This window comes from Homalodisca vitripennis, chromosome X (assembly GCF_021130785.1).
Source record: "Homalodisca vitripennis isolate AUS2020 chromosome X, UT_GWSS_2.1, whole genome shotgun sequence".
Taxonomy (NCBI): Eukaryota; Metazoa; Arthropoda; class Insecta; order Hemiptera; family Cicadellidae; genus Homalodisca; species Homalodisca vitripennis.
The window spans coordinates 32,864,641-32,886,928 of NC_060215.1; the positions used below are offsets into that span (position 1 = coordinate 32,864,641).

Below are 22,288 nucleotides of genomic sequence, written 5' to 3' on the forward strand. Positions count from 1 at the left end.
AATAACCTGTTAAATCAATCCCCAACTACCTCCACTCGCTAAATGAATATTTTTCAACAATCCCAAATAGGGCAACTAAATATAGTTCAATGGAACTCTACATCAATTCAACCAAAGTGGCTTGAATTCACCCATTTTTTACAAGAACAAAAAATCCACGTAGCAATTCTCCAAGAAACCTGGCTCAATAAAGAAATTAAAATTACACACCAAAACTACAATGTCATCAGACAAGACAGGCAAGACGGTTATGGGGGAATTGCATTTTTGGTCAATAAAGACATTCCATACCAAGAAATAGATTTTATTACTCAGGAACCTATACAGATATCAATAACTAAAATAAAAAAATATAAAGCACCAATAACCATATATAACATATACTGCCCCGAAAAACAAATTGCTCCGACATTTTGGAATAAGCTCTTTGAAGATGATCAAGGATACAAAATCTTAAGCGGTGATTTCAACGGACACCATCCATTTTGGAATTGTTCGTATGCTGACCGGAAAGGCAAGGACATATTTGATGCATACAATAATTCTCAATTCATATTAGCCAATGACAATGTACATAAAACAGTTCCTACTCTATATAGGAGACCAACGACCATAGACCTTACATGTATAACACCAAACATGTACTTAAACTTACAAAAATGGAAAATCTATAGCGACCCAATGGGAAGTGATCATCTTCCAATTATCTTAAACTTTACCATGGATAAAAATGTGGATGACCAAATACTGAACGGAGACAACAAAAAGCATAGAAATTATACTAAAGCTAAATGGACAGACTATAAAAATTTCATAGAACAAAAAATATCCAACGAAATAAGTCTTGACAATAATAGGCCTTTCTCGGAAAATAAAAATTGTAATGCAGAAAACTTATACAACATTCTTAATGAAGCAGCAGAAAAATATATACCATTTAAAAGAACAATTAAACACACTAACGACATTACGACAGAAAAATGGTGGACTCCAAACTGCTCTAAAGCAGTTGCTCACCACAGATTATTATTTAAAACTAACATGACAGCCTATAATTACAATAATTATCAAAGAGCACAACTAAAAGCGAAAGAAATCATAAAACATGCAAAAAAAAATAGCATGGGAAAACTTTTGTGCTGAAATAAGTGACAAAAAATGTTCACAATATGCATGGAAGTCGTTAAAAAAATTAAAAACAAGAACCCTGACTACTCAGACCCTCTTATATATAATACAGATTTGTGTGACAAGGTCATGAAACAAATTATACCAGACTATGTTGCAACACTTACAGAGATCAACTTTCCTAAATCAATACCAGAAAATAGGCCTACTCACGTACTGGAAAACAACTTTACAATAACCGAATTAGAGGAAGTAATTTCGTCTAAAAAGAAGGATACTGCCCCAGACTTTGACAACATAACTTATAACATGATAAATAATCTTCCCCACAATGGAAAATTGATCATTTTAAATATAATAAATGAAGTTTGGAACAATAGAATACCTATGCCGAAGGAATGGAAACACACCTATTTTAAATTTATCCTCAAACCTAACACTGATAAAAACAATGAAGAATCTTACCGACCGATATCACTTATCTCATGTCTAATGAAGATTTTCAATTCCTTAATTAAAAAACTACTTCAATGGTTTGTGGAAAAAAATAACATAATACCGAACACTCAATATGGATTTAGGAGGAATAAAGGATGCGGTGATTATCTTCTTCACCTCATTACGGAAATCAACACTGCAATGACATACAACGAATATTCACTTGCTGTATCACTTGACCTTACCAAAGCATATGATAAGGTAGACATTACTTCCCTTCTCAGAAAAATGTTAAAATATGATATACATTGTTCAACATTGCCATAAATGGCTAACTGGACGACAAGTAACACTGAAACACCCTAGCATGCACTGTAGTAGAATAACCAACACAGAGGCTTACCTCAAGGCAGTGTCTTAAGTCCCCTACTTTTCTCTATATATATTTCTGACATAGTTCTGGAACTCCCTATTCAGGTTAACTCACTACAATACGCAGATGACATAATAATTTATAGTTCACATAAAAACTACGAAATAGTTCATACAAAGATACAAGAAACTCTTAGTAACCTAGAAACATACTCACACAAAAATAGCCTGGAGTTTAACCCTAAAAAGAGTAAGACTATTTGCTTTACCAGAAAAAAGAGATTTGATCTAAATAATATAACCCTCTCTCTTGGTGGACTGCTCATCCCAAATGTTGATAAAATTAAACTACTATGAGTAATAACTAGGCTTGCCATAATTTTTCACCGGCCAACCGGGACGCCTCTGTTCGAAATGCGTGGGGGGGGATAAATATGAAGTCAAATTAAACATAAAAACCAAAAAACTTTGTGTATAATTGTATGAATTTAATTTAATTTCTAAATAGTATAAAAGTGATTATATCTTATAACAATAAAAATACAGTTTGTGTTATATTTTTACACGGCTTTCATTAAATAAATGTAAACCATTAAACAATACAAGCTTACTTCAGGTTATACCTTAAAAACATTGACAGCTATAAAATGTAAAAGCAAGGCTTATTTTTTATATCATTCGTATTTTTCACTAGAGCAAATCTTTCTAAATAAGTCTTTTTTGCTTTTTATTTTTTTCATAAAATCAGTGCAGCTAACTGCAAAGTTAACTTTGCATAACATTAAATTTCGAACTGTGGATTTGTACATTAATCCTCGATCATCACTCCAGGCAATGTTCATCATGGAGAAAACTCTCTCAACTGAACTGAAAACTCTCTTATTTCGGGACCACGCTGAACCGATAGAGTGTTGTGTAGTTGTAAACCTCTAGACTAAACTACAACTAGGCCTAGCTCAATTGTTTTAAACATTCGGCTCCTCTGACGTGATCGGGACAAGCAGGCAACGGGCGGGACACCGGGACAAGCTTGTAAAACCGGGACTGTCCCGGCCAAACCGGTACATATGGCAAATCTAGTAGTAACAGACAACAAACTCAACTTCAATGAACATATTATTTCTGTTCAAAAACAATGTTTCAAGGACATAAATATCTTAAAAATAATGTCCAGTGGGCAAAATGGGGCTCATCCAGAATTTATCCTTAGAATCTATAAAGGATTAATTAGACCCAAACTTGACTACGCGAGTTTTTTATTTGGACACGTTTCTAAAAGAAGTTTAATTAAACTAGACATGGTACAAAACCTATCACTAAGAACTGCCAAAGGAGGATATAAAACTACACCAATCATAGCCCTAAATTCTGAAACTGTGATTCTTCCTTTACATAAAAGGAGGTTGCTACTTACCGAGAAATTAATTTATAAGGTTATGACAGACTTGGAACACCCAGCAAACAATGCCTTATTGTTTCTTCACTTTACTAAAAGCAATTTTCAATACTGGCAAAAGAAAAAGACTCCTTTATATTTGGAATCAGTGAGTAACATATCAAATTTATACCTTGGCCTAAAACAGAACCATATCCCTGAAAGAACCAACGAATGGAAAACAAATGTCCCTATCATAATGGCAAAAAAATCAATTTGAATGTCTAACAAACTATGAAAATGTACAAGAAAAGAAAAACCAAATTAACGATATAGGATTTAGACAGATTCATAATCTGACAGTAAACATAACCTATAAAAATAACTTGTTTGTTTACACTGATGGATCAAAAAGTCAGAGGAAGGGACAGGGGCTGCCTTCTATATACCACATCTACATTTCATAGCCAAATACACATTACCCAGCATTATATCAAATTATTCAGCTGAATTATACGCCATTTACAAAAGTACATTATATTGTAGGGAAATACAGAACAAAGATATAGTAATATTCACAGACTCACAATCAGCGATAAATGCTCTAAAATACTATGGAAATAAAAAAAAAAACAAGACAATGATTTGCTCAATAGAATTCTCATTGAGACAATTAATAGTAAAAAGCGATTAATTTTTTATTGAATACCGTCACACGTTGAAATAACACACAATGAAGCAGTAGACAGATTTGCCAAAGATGCCTCAACTAGTGGAGATATTGTAAAGGACATAACAATCCCCATAGAAGACTACATGCGAGGGAGAAAGAAAGACATAACTAGAAAATATAATATGGAAATAAAAGAGTCCCCAAAAGGCAGATGGCACAACAAAATACAGCCTGACATTCCCAAAAACCCTGGTTTTCACAAATAACTCTGAACAGACAGGACACAATTACAATTTGTAGAATAAGACTAGAGTTAACAAAATATTACATACTAAAAATCAATACTTTACACCTTTATGTTTACAATGCACACTAAATCAAGACGAAACGCTAGAACATTTGATATTTGAATGCCCACATTATTATACTTTCAGAAACCAGCATCTGAAAGAAACATTAAAAAAATACCAACACAATCTAAACCAAGCTCTTATATCAAACCAAATTGAAATACATAACGAAATAACTAATTTCCTTAGACAAATCAAAAGAAAAATGTAATTTTAAAGTTACACACAAACTCACTCCAACACTAACACATAAATGTGGTATACATTCCTGGGATTCTTCATCCGCGGCCTACCTCCCTATTTCTGGGATATGAAAGCTTGATGGGCACCTACCAAAGAAAAGTGACCCACCTTTTTCATACTGAAAACCCTTCTTATCTTAGATATCCTGATCTTTTACAAAACTACAAAGACAAAAAAACACTAGGAATTATGTTGAGTGATACATGTATGTTAAAAGTCAACCTATTGACCACTGATTAACAAAAAAATCCTAAGTCAATAACCATTATGTAACACTAACTTATGTTTGTTTGTATCTAATTTTAGATCATCACAATCAACAATTCAATCTAAGGGTGAAGCAACCACAAAAGTGAACTACGAGGCTGCATGGATAAAAAGGCATAGCCTAAAAGAAGACGAAAAAAACTCCCAAGATTTCTCTTTTTTAGCAATTGAAGAGGGTATTTTCGACTTCTCCATCACCTCTGGATAATCTTTCAAAATTCTTACAAAAAGAGACCTATCAAATTTCTTGTCTACAGGCTCTTCTTCCACTTCATCCTCACTTGAAGACATCATATATATGTTAAAAAAACAAACGATAACAAATCAGAAACTGTGATAAATTGAGCAACTCTGAAAAGTAGACGAGCTGGACTAAAATTGAAGTGGAGGTGTAGAAGGGGGGAGGGAGGGAGAAAGACAGGTCGCAACAAGTCCCGAATCGGTCTTCCATCGGTGTCGGATTGAAGCAATTGCTTCAAAATTGAGAAGCAAGCAATACGTATGTAAAGCAATTGCTCAAGAATTATCCGGAATCTTCTCCATTCATTGAGCAATTGCTTCACGAGTCAAGCACTTGTTTATTCACACCAAATTGAGAATATTCTTAAACTCGTGGCTAGTGCTTCATAGGAATTGCTTCATTTTATTTACTTCACTAAATTAATATTAGGACTAGGACTACGACGAGGAGGTTTCAGGTTAGAAACAATGGAAACAACAAAACAGCTGAATACATTTTCATTTTTTATCTGTATAGTTATACGTGTTTGCATCGAGAGAATCTATAATTGCTACATGTTCTATAAAATTAAAACTATGTATATTATTTAAGAATTTGAAAAGTACTAAAAAAAAGATAAACAATAGAGGAAGCTTGCAAAAAGAATAGCAACATACAACATAAACCACATTAAGGTTTCAAATTTCAACTGCAAGAAATATAAAAAAGCCAGCTACAGCATTGGTGACAATTAAAATTAGCTACACAAAATAGCGTAAAACTAACTATGTAGACCTTATATTCAAGTACATAAACATATCGTGCCTATTTATATACATTATAACGCTTATTTACTGTTGTGTTTGTATACGGTTAGTTAAAGTTGTGGTTTTCGTTCCGGTTTGAGTAATGGAACTATCTCAGAGGATGCACTGATAGAGGATTTTAATTAAAGCAGATTCCATCAGCGTTGCTACATTTTATAAGACCTGGAGAAAAATTCGACTCGAGCTATTGAAGAATTCGGAGCATAGTCGTTCATAAGCTACCATCAATTATACGCAAGATTGGTTTAAGGGGCAATGCTCCAACTTTTCAATCTTTCTGTCTTGTAAAGGACATTCCAGGAAAGATGAGTGTAGTAAACCAGTGTTTTAATATAAGAGAGAAGCTTACAATAAAAACTAAAGAATATTGTATTGTCAAAAGGCATAAAGATAAATACGAACAATTGTTAATGAGATGAAATTTAAAAAATACGAAGATTAACTTAAGATCTATATATTGATAACATTGAGCAACTTCTTTAATAAGTATGAACAATCTTTGTTTAGAAATATTATCAGACATACTTTGAAGTCTCTCAAATAGCAACATTCTCACTTGCAATATGACATACATTGAACATTTCAATACCCTGATGTTTAAATTGCGTTCATTACTAGAGTATTTTTACTTGCCAATTGACATTTGACAATAAATTTACAAATTTACAATATTTATTATTAAATATTTTTATTTTATCTATTTCTATTGAAATTTACTTGCACATCAGCGAAACTTGAAAGAGATGACAAATTTAATTTAACGAATAATAATACAGTTTTAGAACAAAGAACAATAGATGTAGACAAGACAAAGACAATAGTCAGAAAAACAGAAAGATTCTTGCATGAATTGTGTTCTAGGTGGAACATTACAAATTTTACAAATTACTTTCTATTGAAGAATTAATACTCTTTTGGCTTGATCACTGCATTCTATCTTCTTTCTTGATTGCTGGATTCAGCAGGTTAAACCTACTTTGTGCATGAAACTTTGATAACATTTACACAAACAATCCAGATGAGTAAAATTTGGTAAAACAAACAAAATATTATCTATTTTATCGTTAACACTCTGTTTATTGAATTCGATTTTACAAACTATTTCTCTCATACGGTGGTTCAATTTTTGCCATAATTGTTTTATTTTCTAGCGACTGTTTTGAGTTTAATTACTTTGGGATAAGTGTTATAATTCAAAACCCAAACGTTAATCAGATGTAACAGCATGTGTGTGTATATATATATATATATATATATATATGGAGTACTTCGACTTACTACTCCATAAAGGAACAGGACCTTGGTCACACAAAGACATTGATTGTTAGATCACATGGATGGGAACATGTATGTTTCTAGACACATATTACATGACTTAAATAAGTAATAATGTTAATTTATTATATTTTAATATGGGCTTCATTACAGTTTTTTTTTAGAAACTTACTCTTTCTAATGGCTCAGGGGGGTAGGCCTTTGAACCCCATGAGATAGGTCTCAATGTGACTTGGAACCCTCTGTAAAGTAAAATCTTTGCCATGTTTCAAAATGTTACAAACACACAGCCTTTTTAGTGAAATATAGTTTAGCTGTAAAACTGGTTGCTTTGCATGGCAATTTACATTCATAACCTTTAGGTTCTGCATGTATATAACAGAGCCTGTACCGTCCTTTTTTTGAAAACCATAGGTATAAATCCTTAAATAGTCTGCATACTTATGGTTAAGTGACCTTATGACATTTGGTGAGAGTTGTAGTTTTTCATGGATTTTCTGTAAATTTCAGGTTCAAAATCTATTTTGAGGTCTGTAAGCAATGCATGACTGTTTATGGGGTGGAATCCTTGCCTTCCGTAGGCTAGAGACCTCAGAATGTCAATGTCCTTATGGGATTTATTAACCTGTAACTGAGTGTGCTTGTAAGCTTACTTTATGATGAAATGTTTATACCCATATTCTTATCGTTGCTAGATATAGGTATATTTTGGCTATCAACTATCAAAACAATGTCTGCACCATCTTTTTCTTACGAACGTAATAATTTTGCATTTGCTTGCGCTTGTATCTAGACAAAACCTGTTCAGATGCTGTACAAGTTCCACCAATGTCTCTTGCATTCAAACTTCACTAACGTTGAGCTCTTTATCGCTACAGACTACAGTTATACCGTCCGGGTGTAACAAGGCTGGACTTGTATTGGAAGTTGCTTGTTAATGTTTCCTTTTAGTAATTACATAATAGGGTTAAACATACAAACTTTAGGAAGTGTTCTATGAGCAGACGGGGAAATTTTACCCCGGTTGCTAATATAGGTCAACATCCCATTACTGAAACATTCATAGATGTGCTAAAATAATCTTGGAGGCATTCCTAGGGTGCGCACCTTACTAAGAAGAGTTGGTAGAAACAGAGTCATAGGCACTGCTCAAATCCAGGGAAGCTACAACTGTTGTTCTATCGATTGTAAAGTTCTTTATCTTGGCTGCCATTGTCAATAAACCATCGTTGCACATACTCTTCACTTTAAATTCAAACTGACTAAATGAAATTAATTTATATTTGTTAATAAACAATTTTAATCTATACTTAACCATTAAATTAAACGTGTTTATTACACAGGAGATTAGAGAGATTGGTCTGTAAGACCATTCATCTGCTTTGTCTTTATTTGGTTTTCAAATCCGCGATAGCTTAGTATTATTTCAAGATTCAATGATACTATCCCCTATTCCAGAAGTAACATCATTGCTCAGGAAGATAAAATTTGTATTATCAGATAGTGAATGACATCTAATCCAGGGGCTGTTGACTGGAGTCCAGATGGTGTCTTCCAATTCTATAGCTGATGGGGTGCAGAGTAACAACTCTTGTAAACATACAAAGATATCATTTTTTTACAATTTTGGATTTTATTCGTAAGAAGCCTTGATGATTGTTTGAAAAAATGTATAGCAAATTTCATTATTACATAAATTATTACCATAACCTTTTGAAACACACATAATTAATTTGTCTCGCTCAATTTATCTTATGCTATATTTGAAAATTATTATTGTAATAAAGACTTTCACACATTGTATGCCCAGCATGTTGTTTAGCTTTCTGCAAAGTTCGTTTTGATATGAAGTGAGCTTTTTGTATTGCATGTAGGTGGATTTTGCTTTACGTAATAGCTAAAACACTGTCTTCTTATGACGACCGCTCTGGAACACTGGACTATAGTGAGCATGTTCCAATAAATTCAAAGCAAGATGGTTTTGAGGTCTTTCAATCTTAGTTGGGAAGCATAAACTAAACTTTGATATCTCTTCTTCTACTTATGCAATTCCAGTATCTCTGTGAATCACCACATTTGTAATTAACCATGGAGCTTGCAGTATTGGTCTTAACACTTTGGATTGGAAACGTTGAATTATATTCAGATTAGACAAGGATACAGTGGCCAACCGTTTTAATCCCATGTGGTCAGACGGGTTTCAAACAACTTTGCAGAGTAACAAATTATTATAAGAGAGAGATGTGATTTGGTTAAAAAAAAAATAATAAATAAATAAATATTACTACAACTTTGTATTTAGGTGTAGTAAGTAGATTGTTCTAAATACGCTATGTTAATTATAGAGGTGGATTCCAAAATACGAGTATATGACATAATTTTGTTGAGTTAGTTAAACGTTACATATTAAGAAAATCATGTCAAAAATGTCTCACTTTAAGAAGAGTAAATATCAAAAGCATAGATTTATTTTATTTACTGTTATTCTTTAGTGACTGAGCAAATTCATTATTGAATTCGAAACATCTTGCAACACAGAAGGTGAATTGGAGCTAAACTTGTCATTCATACATCTGCGAAGCTATAAATGACTTTTGATGAGGGGCTAAATTGCAGCGTCATCTGCAAAGGTTGCAGTTCAACGTCATTTGATTCATTGTTATATATGCTGTAAAGAGTGAATACAACAGAGAAACCAATACTTACACTTCCCTGTGGAACTCTAGATTCAGTCTTTTTCAGGCCTGAACAATAAATAGTTTTGAAATTTAATTCCAAAGTATCTTTCAGATAGACATTTAATAACATTATAAAAAGTGTGAGGAAGACGTGGTTTTATCTTAAACAAAATGCAATCATGCCAGACTTTGTCGAATGCCTGACTTATATAAAAAAGAAAACGCTAAACAACAGAACTTACCTTTCTTCCAATTGCTTAGTTTCATTTACTTCCGTATGCACATGTCCAGTTATTGAATGTTGACGTTTGATTCAAATTGATGATTTGGAAACAAATTAAGCTCAATAATCAATTAATTTAAACGTTTAAAAAACTTAGAAAGAATATGAGGCTAATCAGTGTGTATGAAGAAATCTGATGAGGTGGTTTGTCAAGTTTCCGGATAACTATTTCGGTTTCCTCTCATTGAGATGGCATATACTCAAGCTATATAATGACATTAAAATATTCTGAGAACATAGCTAATTTGGTTATTTGTCCTTTAACTAGTAGGAAAAATGAAATCGCGGTTATGAATATTTCTTTGCGCGTAGAGACATTTTAATCGACTGTTGTCAACACTGGATTGGCATCACTTAAAATGTTTACACAATTTTTTTGTTTGGCGTCTGCTGTGGTTACTGGGCATCTCTAAGGTGTTGAAGGCAGGAACTAATTGACGTATTGTTTATAACCTAGAAGTGAAATTAGTGAACTATTTTAATGTTTTTAATCAGTTGAATTTCATTATGATAACTTTTCACTCAATATATACTTATTTGTATTGGTTTTTTCGGCCCTGTATTAAATGGTTTTTGAGGAAAACCACCAAACTTTGTGAGTTACAAAGAATCTGCTATGGTGAGCCAGTAGGTTATCCTAGATCTCACGGAGTGGAAGAGTCTTTAAACCTGTCAAGAAATGAGTACATAAAAGACTTAATTACGTACTTAAATAAATTGAGTGATGAGAAGAAACTAAGTGGTCCTATGTACAAGGCTGCACTTGAGAAGTCTGTGCATGTTGTAGTGTTAGCAAAGAAAATAAACCCAACCATTCATCGCCAGTTTTTAAAGTCCTTTGGAAGGTGTGTTGAACATGTATGGGGATATCGACAACTCCTGCAAGAAATTGAAAGCTTGAGATTGACTCAGTTTGATTCTGAAGATGAAAGCCATGAAGAAAAACTCATGAAACTGTGGAATAAGCTGAAACCAGACGAACCATTGACTTCAAGAACTTCGAAGCAGTGGCGAGAAATAGGATTTCAAGGTGATGATCCAAAGACTGATTTTCGAGGGATGGGGATTCTAGGTCTTGACAATCTCATTTATTTTGCTGAAGAGTATCCTGGACCAGCTGGTCATGTTCTTTCACATTCCTTACATCCAAAGTATGGTTATGACTTTGCTATTGTTGGAATAAATTTGACCAGCATGGCATATCATTTGTTTAAAGATGGTGCTGCCAAGACACATGTGTACAATGCTACAAAGAGCTTACCTAGTATTAGAATTTTTCACCAATTTTATTGTTACTTGTTCTATGAGTTTGACAGATTTTGGCTTCAGTCAAAGCCAAACATTATGGAATTTAGCTTTATTAGGGAAAAATTTGAGAATAACATTCGTACATTCCTCTCAAATCCCTCTGCTGTCTGTAAGATAAATATACCAGTAGATACAGTTTAATATAAGGAAGTGTTTTAAGAGGGATAGACTGAATGATTTATATTTTATTTCTGTGTTTATTGTGTTGTACTTAAAAGGATTTTTAGTAAACTACTAAATATAATTTATGTTCATTTTGTATAACAAGAGCTGTTTTGCTTCAATGCTCAGACTGCCCTAGCTAATAGGCTAAATTTTAAAAAACCTTTCTCTTGTTAACTGTTTTATGACATGTGCCTGTTTTGTGCAATTTTTCAGGAAACTTTCAATATTAATTAGTCTATTTAGTTGTGTTGCTATGAAGTACATTTACTTTACTTGTACATTTTATGGCGTAGCACGGAAACATTCATTTCCAAATTCTTTAAAGAAAATAATCATTGTTCTCAGTTTGTTATATTGGTTTTTTATATAATATTAAATTAATACACTGCCATTTTAAATAAATTAATTTGCTTTTTCAACATTTACAGTACTATTTAACTTTTGATACTAATTAATCTTATTAGTTTAGGTTGTGAGTTGAAGTTGCTGTACTGTTAATTTTGTTGTTCAAAACCATTATTTTTCCAAATTCTTTGACTAAGCTTATCACAAAATATATATTGTTTCTCATTTTGTTATATTGTTGTTTCATGTACTGTTAGTATTGATTAAAAATTTAAAGTTAATGTACTGCCTTAGATATAAAATACAGTACTGATAAGTTTAATTAGTTGTATTGTTACAAGGTAAAATCGTTTTACATACATGTTAATTTTAATGACGTCTTATAAAAACATTCATCTGTAAATTCTTTGAAATAACAAATAAACATTGTTCTCAGATTGTTACTTTTTTTGTAGTATAACAAAACTAAAAGTATAAGTAACTGCCATATAGTGTAGTCTGCTGGTGTAGTATTTCTCTCTTAACATTTTCTTCATAGATTTCCAGTTCATTTATTGTTAATAATTTAATCTCTAAGGATAGTATGCCTATTCGTTACTTTCTGTTTTATTTTTTCTATAAAGCGAGATATATTTAATTTTTATTAAAGCAGTAAAATCTGAGCAGCATTCAATAACAAAATGAAATCTACCCAAGACGTTCTAGTTGTGGCTAGGCATTTAGTAGGAATAAGTTGGAATTTAATATAAAAGTTAATCTTTAATAGAATAATTTGGGTACTTATACATTATACTAACCATGCTTAGTTTTAGTATGTTTTCAATATGAATTTTAGAGAAACACCCATTAAGCATGAATAAACATTTCCTTGTTGCTTTTTTGAGGTGTTGGTTCAATTTATATAAGTTGATATCTCATGTCAATTTACTTAGCAGCAATTTTAGGCCAACTATATCATACACTGCATGTGTATTAACCTATTCTATCCACATTTTAGCGTGTCATACCTGTTTCTTATACAATTCTAGACAACAACAAAAAACTTACCTTATCTGACTGTAATGCATGTTATTCAGTTTACTCCACCTGAGGCCAACCGCTCCAAGAGACCAATATAATGCCCCAAGTAGGATCGGTTAAAATACGAATATAAAAGTTAAGATATAGGTTGGGTAGGTTAATACGGATGTGGGAAAGTTATTTTTATACCAGTTTATTTATTTTTAGAAAAATTAAAACAAATAAGTGAGGTTTAGTATAACGCACAAGTTCCGTAATTTGTTCTGTAAAAGATAATTTATAAAGGATAATTGTTTTTGTTGATGTTGGGCTAGTTATTTCATTTATTTAGGATATCAGAGATCATGAAAGGTACATTAGTAAGGGGACATTTTTTCAACAAATGTTTGCTAAACAAGAAGACAAAAACAGTAACTTTATTGATCTTTATTCGTTATTCACAAAACATCCAGAGATGGTGTCATAATACTAACAATATTTATATTTAAGTCAATTATTTTAGTTGTCTTCATGATGTAGATGCTCGTGCAGTGAGTATTAAGGTCTCTGTGATAGCTAGTTGTCAAGCTTTCTCTTCTCTGTGAGGTTTCTTATTTCAGCTGGTAACCTGTTTGACAATTTTGGGCCAATGTAGGGTGGATTCTTTTCATATAGCGAAAGGTGCAGGAAGGGTGTACTGCAATCTAAGCCGGGTGTCAGCCGTGCAGATCATGGTGGCGGGTCGATTCTTTACTATCAGCATATAGCACCACTTCTAAGATGTATACTATTGTCAGGATTCTTGGTTTTTTAATGTCTCCCTGCAGCTATCTCTCGGGCCAAGGTTTCCAAACATTTGTATACCTTTTTTCGTTTAATCAAGATTCTTAGGATGTTACCTGCTGAGGTGCTTCCCCACGTAGCAATTCCGTACCTTAGATGTGACTCAAAGAGTGAGTGATGTATCAGTTTTACTGTAGTAATGTCAGAAATATGAGTAATGTGTTTTAGTAGAAAGAGGCAGGTGTTTGGTGTTTTGCATAGCAAGTCTACACGTCCAGTCCATAATAAGTCATTATCAGCTTATTCCTAGAAGTTGCACTTCATGTCTCATTCCAACATCAAGTAGACTAGGAATTTCATTTTTCCTTCTCCCAAAACCCAGTTTGTTTGTTTTTAACTTATTGACAATTAACTAATTTTCATGGCAGTATTAATATGCCATATTCATTGCTTTATACGATTTAATAGCTAGGTTGTCAGATGAGCTATCGGATAGAAGGAGTGTTGTTTTGACCATTCAAGTGCTAATTGTATCACTTAAACATGCTGGACCATTTCCATTTATTTAATATGGTTTTCTAAAATAAGTTTTAAATATAAAATGCATCATCATATATCATATTTTTTTCAGAAAAGCATGTTCTATAAGATAAAGAAAAGCCTAAATACTTTGCTTGTAGAAATGGTCTTGCTGACTAGTAGAGCAAAACCAATTCTTCTAATTGATGAGGTATACATGTCTTTAAAAATGCAGTTAGTAATGAAAATTCCAAAATACACATATTGTTTCAAATTTTATCCTGAACAAGATAAATGTTACACCAATCCATTTTGACAAAAAAGATCAGAACAATTTTAAAAACAATAACCATATAGCCTACTGTTGGCTGGGATTGGCATATTATGTTAGCTGCTTCATAAATACTTGGACAATGGATTTTTATTAAAAATAAATAGGCAAATTAGCTATACATATCAGTAACAAAAAAAATCTGTTTAAATTTAAACACTGCATACTTATAAATATATACAGATTAGATTTGTCGGTTTGTACTTTTGAAGTTATTAATATAGGATACATAATTTCAAATGTTAACTGAAAGATTAAAACTTGCAACCGGATGTCATGCACATGTACCAAAATCAGTTGTCACACCAAATCCATAAAGACAAATAAAAACACATTTCAATGTTGTATAGTATATGTTATATATGTGGTATATCAAATAACTGATACAAAATAGCAAGTTAAATGTGTAATTAAATAATAGTGATTTTCAGAATAAATCAAAGTTAATATATTGGTTTGTAGGTGTAATATGATTGTTAAGATGTAAGTTACTTCCTGCGGGTGGTCAATTTCTCAAGCTCTTAAATATTAGGCTACTTTTGAATTGTTATTTTGTATTATTCTCTTTTGAAGCTTTAACAACTGAACTCAATCAGCACCGAATCTTTTAAGGCTAAAGCCAAAAGCTCGAGTGACACTGTAAAAAACAAAGTATATAGTAAACCATCACAATTCTGTATATAAAAGACTTCAGATAATGTAAAGTATAGGCTAAATTGGTGCTTTTTGTAAACATTGTTGGTTTATTTTTTAATGGTAAGTAAAAATAAAATCTATTATAAAACCAAAAACTTATCCTTGTGACAGATATTGGTTTATCAAAAGTAAAAGAAGTGCATATTAAACAACAAAATATGTTTTAAATTAACCTTAAATCCAATATGACATTATCAACTTCACATAAATACTTGTTATTAGTCTAATCTAATAACATCAACATTGGAATTATCAATGAATTTCAGATGCTTCAGTAAAGAACCCTTCAGCTATAATTATTTGTCTGACATAATTTGTAAACTTGCTCTAACTAACTATGCTAAAAAAAATCTCTATTATAATCATTCTATTCTAGACTCCTCACCCAACAATTGTTTTAACAAATGTATTCAGATTTATGAACGTGTTCATGATTATTATAAATCTGTTATAACAAATATGAGACGGTATTCCAATAGATTTATTTCACTTTTCAACACAATCAATTCAAAACTTTTATCGTGATGAAGTCCAAACATACTCTATAAAAACAAATATTTATAATACTAGTACAGTATTATCAGCCATATCCATTTCTTGAAAAATTAATTGTATTGATATAACATCCTTTCACCTGAGCATAATTAAAATATCACCTGTGTTATTAGCCCAGTCTTTTAAATAATTTTAGTTAACACATTAATTGATTATAGTTCAGAAAACAAGTAATTGAACTAAAATAAAAGTCTAGTCCGACATATAATTTTAATTTAAATAAACAGTATTTATAACATAATACCTATGTATTGTATATATGATCAAAATCTATCAATAACATTAATAAGAAGGAATAATCGCTGATTTCGTTAAAAAAAAGGCTTTAAATAACGATAAGGAAGTTGTAGGAAAAGAACTAATCGGGACTGATTTTTAGCAAATAGAAACATTAGTGTAATAATGTAATAAGTGTCCAATGTAATAGATCAGTTTCAGGAAGACAAAACAGTGGATTTTGCAGATGAGCTTCTCCTCTCACTCGTCATTCAACTACTGGGGTAGCTTCAATATTTAATAAACGTTTTGATAAACCAACATCTTCCAACTGCCTCAACTTACGGGAGTAAGGTCATGTCTTCTTGGAGGCCAGTGATGAAGTGCTCTGTAGCGTTCTGCCTGGTGGCCGATCCATCGGCTCGGGTAGTTGACGTTTAGGTAGTCACGGAAGTACCAATGTGGTGGCGCTCCATCCTGCTGAAATATGAATTGTTATTCTTCTTGTTCGAGCTGAGGGAACAGGCCAATTCTCCAACATCTCCAGATACTGTAGTCCAGTTATAGTAGCACCTTCGAAGAAAAAGGGACCAAAAGCTTTATTGGCTGAATTGCACAGAAAACGTTCACCTTAAGTGAGTCACGTTCATGCTAGATTGTTTCCCGCGGATTATCAGTGCCCCATATACGGACACTGTGCCAGTTGACTTTCCCGTTAGTGTAGAAAGTAGCTTCATCACTACAATCTTTGAAACGAAAGATTCATCTGTTTTTCCATTTGAGCAAGAATAAACTCACAGAAATCGATTCTTTTAATCTTACCAGCTGCAGAAAGGGCTTGAACCAATTTCAGACGATAAGGTTTCATTACTAAACTTTTTCGTAGGACTCATAATACAGTTGTTTGTGGAAGTTACGTCTCTCTGCTAGCTCTTCAAGTCGATTGACCTGGGCTGCGAACAAATGCTTGCTGTATGCGTGCTACATTTTCATCACTCGTGCTCGGGCGTCCAGAACTTTTCTCTTTGCACAAACACCCATTCTCTATAAACTGTTTATACCAATGTTTGATACACCACCTATCAGGAAGTTGAAAACCATACTTCGTTCGAAATGCACGCTGAACAACTGTAGTCGGATTCACTTCTGCCGTACTCAATAACACAAAAAGCATTCTGTTTAGCAGTCGCCATCTTAGCATCAACGGACGCTGACGCCTTCTCAACAGCACCTCAAGTGAACAAATGAGCAACTAAATTAAACTTTAGACCTTCCTTAATTCGCCGACAGCTAGTGCTTAGCTCTCCTTTTATTCTCTGCAGAATTATAAATTTCTAAAGTTGTGGTATTCTTTTTGAATCGCCCTGTATTTTTGGAAAACATTTTTGAATGGATGTACAACAGTAATTCTGTATAATAAACATTTTTTCATACTTGTTAAAAAAATTACATCTGTAGCTTGATTAATTTTTAATATTTAACAATTACATCTGTAGCTGTCACCTATAAGTAAGGTGACAAGAAAAAAATCGTAATAATTAGTGGTCACTTTCTTTTAACGAAAGAAATTACATTTATTTTGAACTGTTGGATTTCCAAGATTTTTATAGATAAAGATTTAACCTTTCTTATTATCTTTTCTATTGATAAGAATCCAATCAGTGTTAATTCTCTAATAGACTGGTAGAGAGTTAACATCTAGAGCACATACGTTGTTTCATTCTGCGAAGGCATTGGCAAGGTGAACGAACAACATTATCAATGAATGTAAATATATGTGACTGTGTGAGGTAATATGCAGTACTTGTTTAGTGATATATTTCTAGAGAGGAGACCAATATCACATGCAACGATTATAAAAACTGTTATGAATTGACAAGCAGTGTTGAAAACCATTCAAAATCTAGACCATTAAGTGTAACTGACAACTAACATAATTTACATATTTTACAGAGCTTTCTGGAATAATCCACATTCTTCTCTCAGAACAACACGAGGCACATTATAGTTTAGTATTTATTCAAGCATTTATTCCACAAAAGTTTCTTACTTAACATATATACATCAATAGGAATATCTTCCCATAAAGATAGAGGAATATCTTCCCATAAAGATAGTCGTCTGTATGCGGGGAGTGAGTCCATCAGTCAGTCCATGCCTCATACAAACACACTGTATTCTGTATTAATATAAAATTATAGAAAATAAAAAAAGACTGGAAATTCAAAACAAAAAAAAAGCATTAACTAAGATACTTAAATTTGTTTTTAAATGTCATGCAGCAGATCTGGATAAATGAACATGTAGTTGTATTCCCAGATTTGTATGAATATGTAACTATCTGCTTTTAAGAAAACAATATTTTAAGATAATGAGTGACAATTTGGGCTGGAAGCAATGTTATCTTGTTTTATGGTGTGTGTTTTCTAAGAAAAATGTCAATACAATATTTTGAACTTTGATTAGTAAATGTGTATGCTGAAGTAAAAGTCCATCTATAGATATATGTGTATATGATACTTATATTAGGTGTACGGAGACAAAATTAAATGCTTGAATCCGCCTAGGCAGAGGAGCCACTCGTTCACCCCTTGCTTGAACACAGCGAGACTGTGATCCTCCACTTCTAACAAGTTATATGAGATGTTGTGATATAAATGGTGCGCCATGTAATTTTGTATTTCTATAATGGGGTAAAATAGCTTGGGGATCATGTATCAAAACATCATCATGTTCTTCTTAAAATGATGATATCTTCTTGAAATACCTCATTTTTATGTTTATATATATACAGGGTGACAATTAAGTCTGGAACCTCTTTTTTAATTTTTAAACCACAATACAAAAATATACCAAAGTTCACACATGCTTACTGATGATAGTAACGCACACATCTGCCCAATTACCGACCAGATAATCCCTTTGGGGGACGGTCCACAAGGAGTCAGACAAAATTCTTAAATAGCAGCATATGTCAAGTTTGGTATCAAATTAAAGGTCTTACTTAGCAGAGTACAATTCCGCAAACCGGACTTCAAAAGGTGGATTCATTCAGTAGTTATAGCTATTTGAATTTTAAAACAATTGAACAATGTAAATTATTAAGTATTACAAGTAAACACCAATTTTTAACTGTGATCAAAGTAAGTGTTCAAAATGTTCCCCTCCCATCATCTGGCAATGTCCTAGGCGGTAAGCACAGGTCTGAGGGTAAGCACAGGAAAATGTAAAAAGAGTTCATCCACTGGATATCTTCCGTTTGTATTAATAATTATTTTCATGGCTCTTTGGCCTACTACAAACGGCTCAAACGTTGCCAAAGAAATATAACCTCACGCCACAATACCGCACTTAACACCGACTGCATGTAGGCAAATTATAAAATCCTACAGCGATGCACCGACAAAACCTGAGCAAGCTGAATGAAACAATAGATCATAGTGTTCAAATGTTTTTTAATATGTTGAATATGTGAAACTTAGTTCATTTTTATATCCATTATCACATTTGACTTATACTGTTTCACACACAACTACGCCGCAACCATAGGTAGCTGTCCTGAAGATTGTCAGAGGAATGCAACCTGAAAAATATTGGACCCCTGCATCATTTTGATTTTTTATATAAAAAAGGATGTTTTGACTTTGTGATATTTACAGTGATATATCCACTTCAAGGAATCCTCAATATGTTATTTATATAAATTTAAAAAAAAAGAGAATCAAGGACTTTGTTGAACAACATATTCTGTTTCCGCATGTCAGTTTTAGTTCCATTAATTAAGATTTTCTGAGTTTGGTTTTCAAAATAAGTAGTAAATAATTTTTTAATATTATTTTTAACACCAATGTATTTCAATTTTTGTTGTTAACTTTTTACAGTATCAAATGCTTTATTCATGCCTAAAAAAGTTAAAAGTATATTATTTTTTAGACTAATTCCCTTAATGGCATTTTTCGTAGTTTGTAAAGGTTTTGTTGATAATGGTTTTTTGTGCATCAGAAGTACTTAAGTCATCTCGAAATCCAAACTGTATCGGTGTGATTATTCTATTTTCATTCAAATATTTATTCATTTAATTTTATTTTAGCATATTTCTCAATTAATTTAGTGATAGTGAACAAAAGTGATATGGGTTTGAAATTGTCCATTGTCCATTACCAATTTAGCTGGTATTCTATACCAACCAGGAGCAGAATATCCTATAAGGTAAGATGACACCAATTAACTCATGCATATATTTTGTAGAATTAGTTTTATTCCATTGAGGTAGGCACATGCACTGGTCATATGATGACTGCCCAGAACCAATTACTGAGACAAGTACAAGAAACATGGTCCGCATATGACCTTGTATTACTTAATATTGGTTGCTGAACCTAAATTAGAAATATTATTTGTTAAAAAGTGGCTATCCTGATTATTCTATTTATTATTGGTTTCACTTATTTTTGTTTGGAGCCATTGTAATTATTTTCTAACAATTTGTTTACATTGCATGTAATGATGAATCATGAAAACTTATGCAATTTTGAAATTAATAAGGCATTGTATTGTGATTGTGAATATAATTAAAGTAATAGTCACATGATGAAAGTGTTGAAAATTGTGTTTTTTACCACTGCAAAACTGATTGAAGGGTAGTAAATTACTATAATAGAACACTCAAACCTGTAAATACTTTACCTGTATACAGTAAAAGGTCTTTAAGTTAGTGATAATGTTTTATCCAACATAAACTATAAACATAAAACTGTGAAAAGATATATTGTTGTTTTTTGTTTCAAAACAAAAACTCAAAGGAGTCTTTAATGTTTTTGTAATTAAAAATATTTAGAATTATAGTAAAATATCCTTTTCTATGGTAAAAGACATAAATTATCAGAAAAATATGCAAATAATTTATTACAATAATGTTTACCATAAAAACTTACTTTTAACTTGTGTTAACAGTGCTAATGAAAATCCTCACAGATTGATGGAGTCTCACAATCAATACCTTGAAAAAGTAAACATTGGCTGAAATGCATTTTGATTGCAAGCAATATGACCGCCCTCTTTATTGATGGAAACTCTGAGATTTATCTCAACATGCTTCAGAACCAAATACTACCTGTATTGTTAATGCATCTGGCCTATTCTTTCCAGCAGTCTCATTTTAGGCCAGAGTTACACCTCCTCAATATGGCCAACGAGTAAGACAGTATTTTGAAATGTACTTGCAACAAATTTTGTGCACAGAAGCTTTAGAATGGCACCCAACATCGTCTGATTGAACATCACTTAACTTTTTCTTTTGGTGACATTTGAAAAAAGGTTTACAAAACAAAACTTATGATTTAGGCATTAACCCTTTACATAGCATTTTGCCACACCATCTTGACTGTGTCTATTTCACATGGGAACTATGACATAGAGTGACGATGCGTAGCATTGAAGTGAAGCCACCTGAGATCGGGCAATCGCCTTAACATGGTGGCAGTGAGGCATGACCATCCTTTTGCTGTTCGCCACTCTCACTTTTCCAGCTGTCATTGCTACAGACTCTCAATAATATCGCTGAGACTGTTTGCTTCAAATTTCATTATTTTTGTTTGTACAGTTGTAATAAACTCATCAAAACAGTATGCAGATGACAAAAACATTTCACAGGTAAGTTCCAAATAACAATGAATAAATGTATTGGAATAATTGTCGTCATTATCAAATATGATTAATCTACTGAGTGTTCAGTGTACATTATACATGTTACAGGTAAGTTCCAAATAACAATGAATAAATGTATTGGAATAATTGTCGTCATTATCAAATATGATTAATCTGCTGAGTGTTCCGTGTACATTATACATGTTAAGTTTTAAAACTTATTGTCTAGACACGTTTTCTATGAATTAAATTTTTAGTATAATCTAAATGAATACTTTTGAGGTTGAGTGGTAGAGCCGGCTTGATAGCCCTAACTCCGCCTCCTTAATAATTTATCAATTATTCATTCAATTTTCATTCATTCAAATAAAAGAGTGTCTAAAAACGTGTGTTATATATTATGGATTTAAAATTCTCCACAACACTGAAGTTAGAATAGTCATGTTTTTACTACAAGTACACTCAAAATAACAGATCCTTTTATCCTGTGTCTTATATATACAGGGTGATTCATGAAGTTCTCCCCCCACTTCTACAGCACATTTTACTAGTAAAAATAATGAAAAAATGTTATATAAACATATGTCCGAAAACGC

General features: G+C 32.3%; 1 protein-coding gene across 1 annotated transcript; it reads left to right on the plus strand.

Moving 5' to 3' along the window:
• Nucleotides 1-10,524: 10,524 nt before the first annotated feature.
• On the plus strand, nucleotides 10,525-12,384 carry LOC124368890 (ELMO domain-containing protein 2-like). Its single transcript, XM_046826389.1, has one exon. It carries the CDS (start codon nucleotides 10,637-10,639, stop codon nucleotides 11,576-11,578), a length of 942 nt encoding a protein of 313 aa, XP_046682345.1. The 5' UTR covers nucleotides 10,525-10,636; the 3' UTR covers nucleotides 11,579-12,384.
• The last annotated feature ends 9,904 nt before the right edge of the window (nucleotides 12,385-22,288 follow it).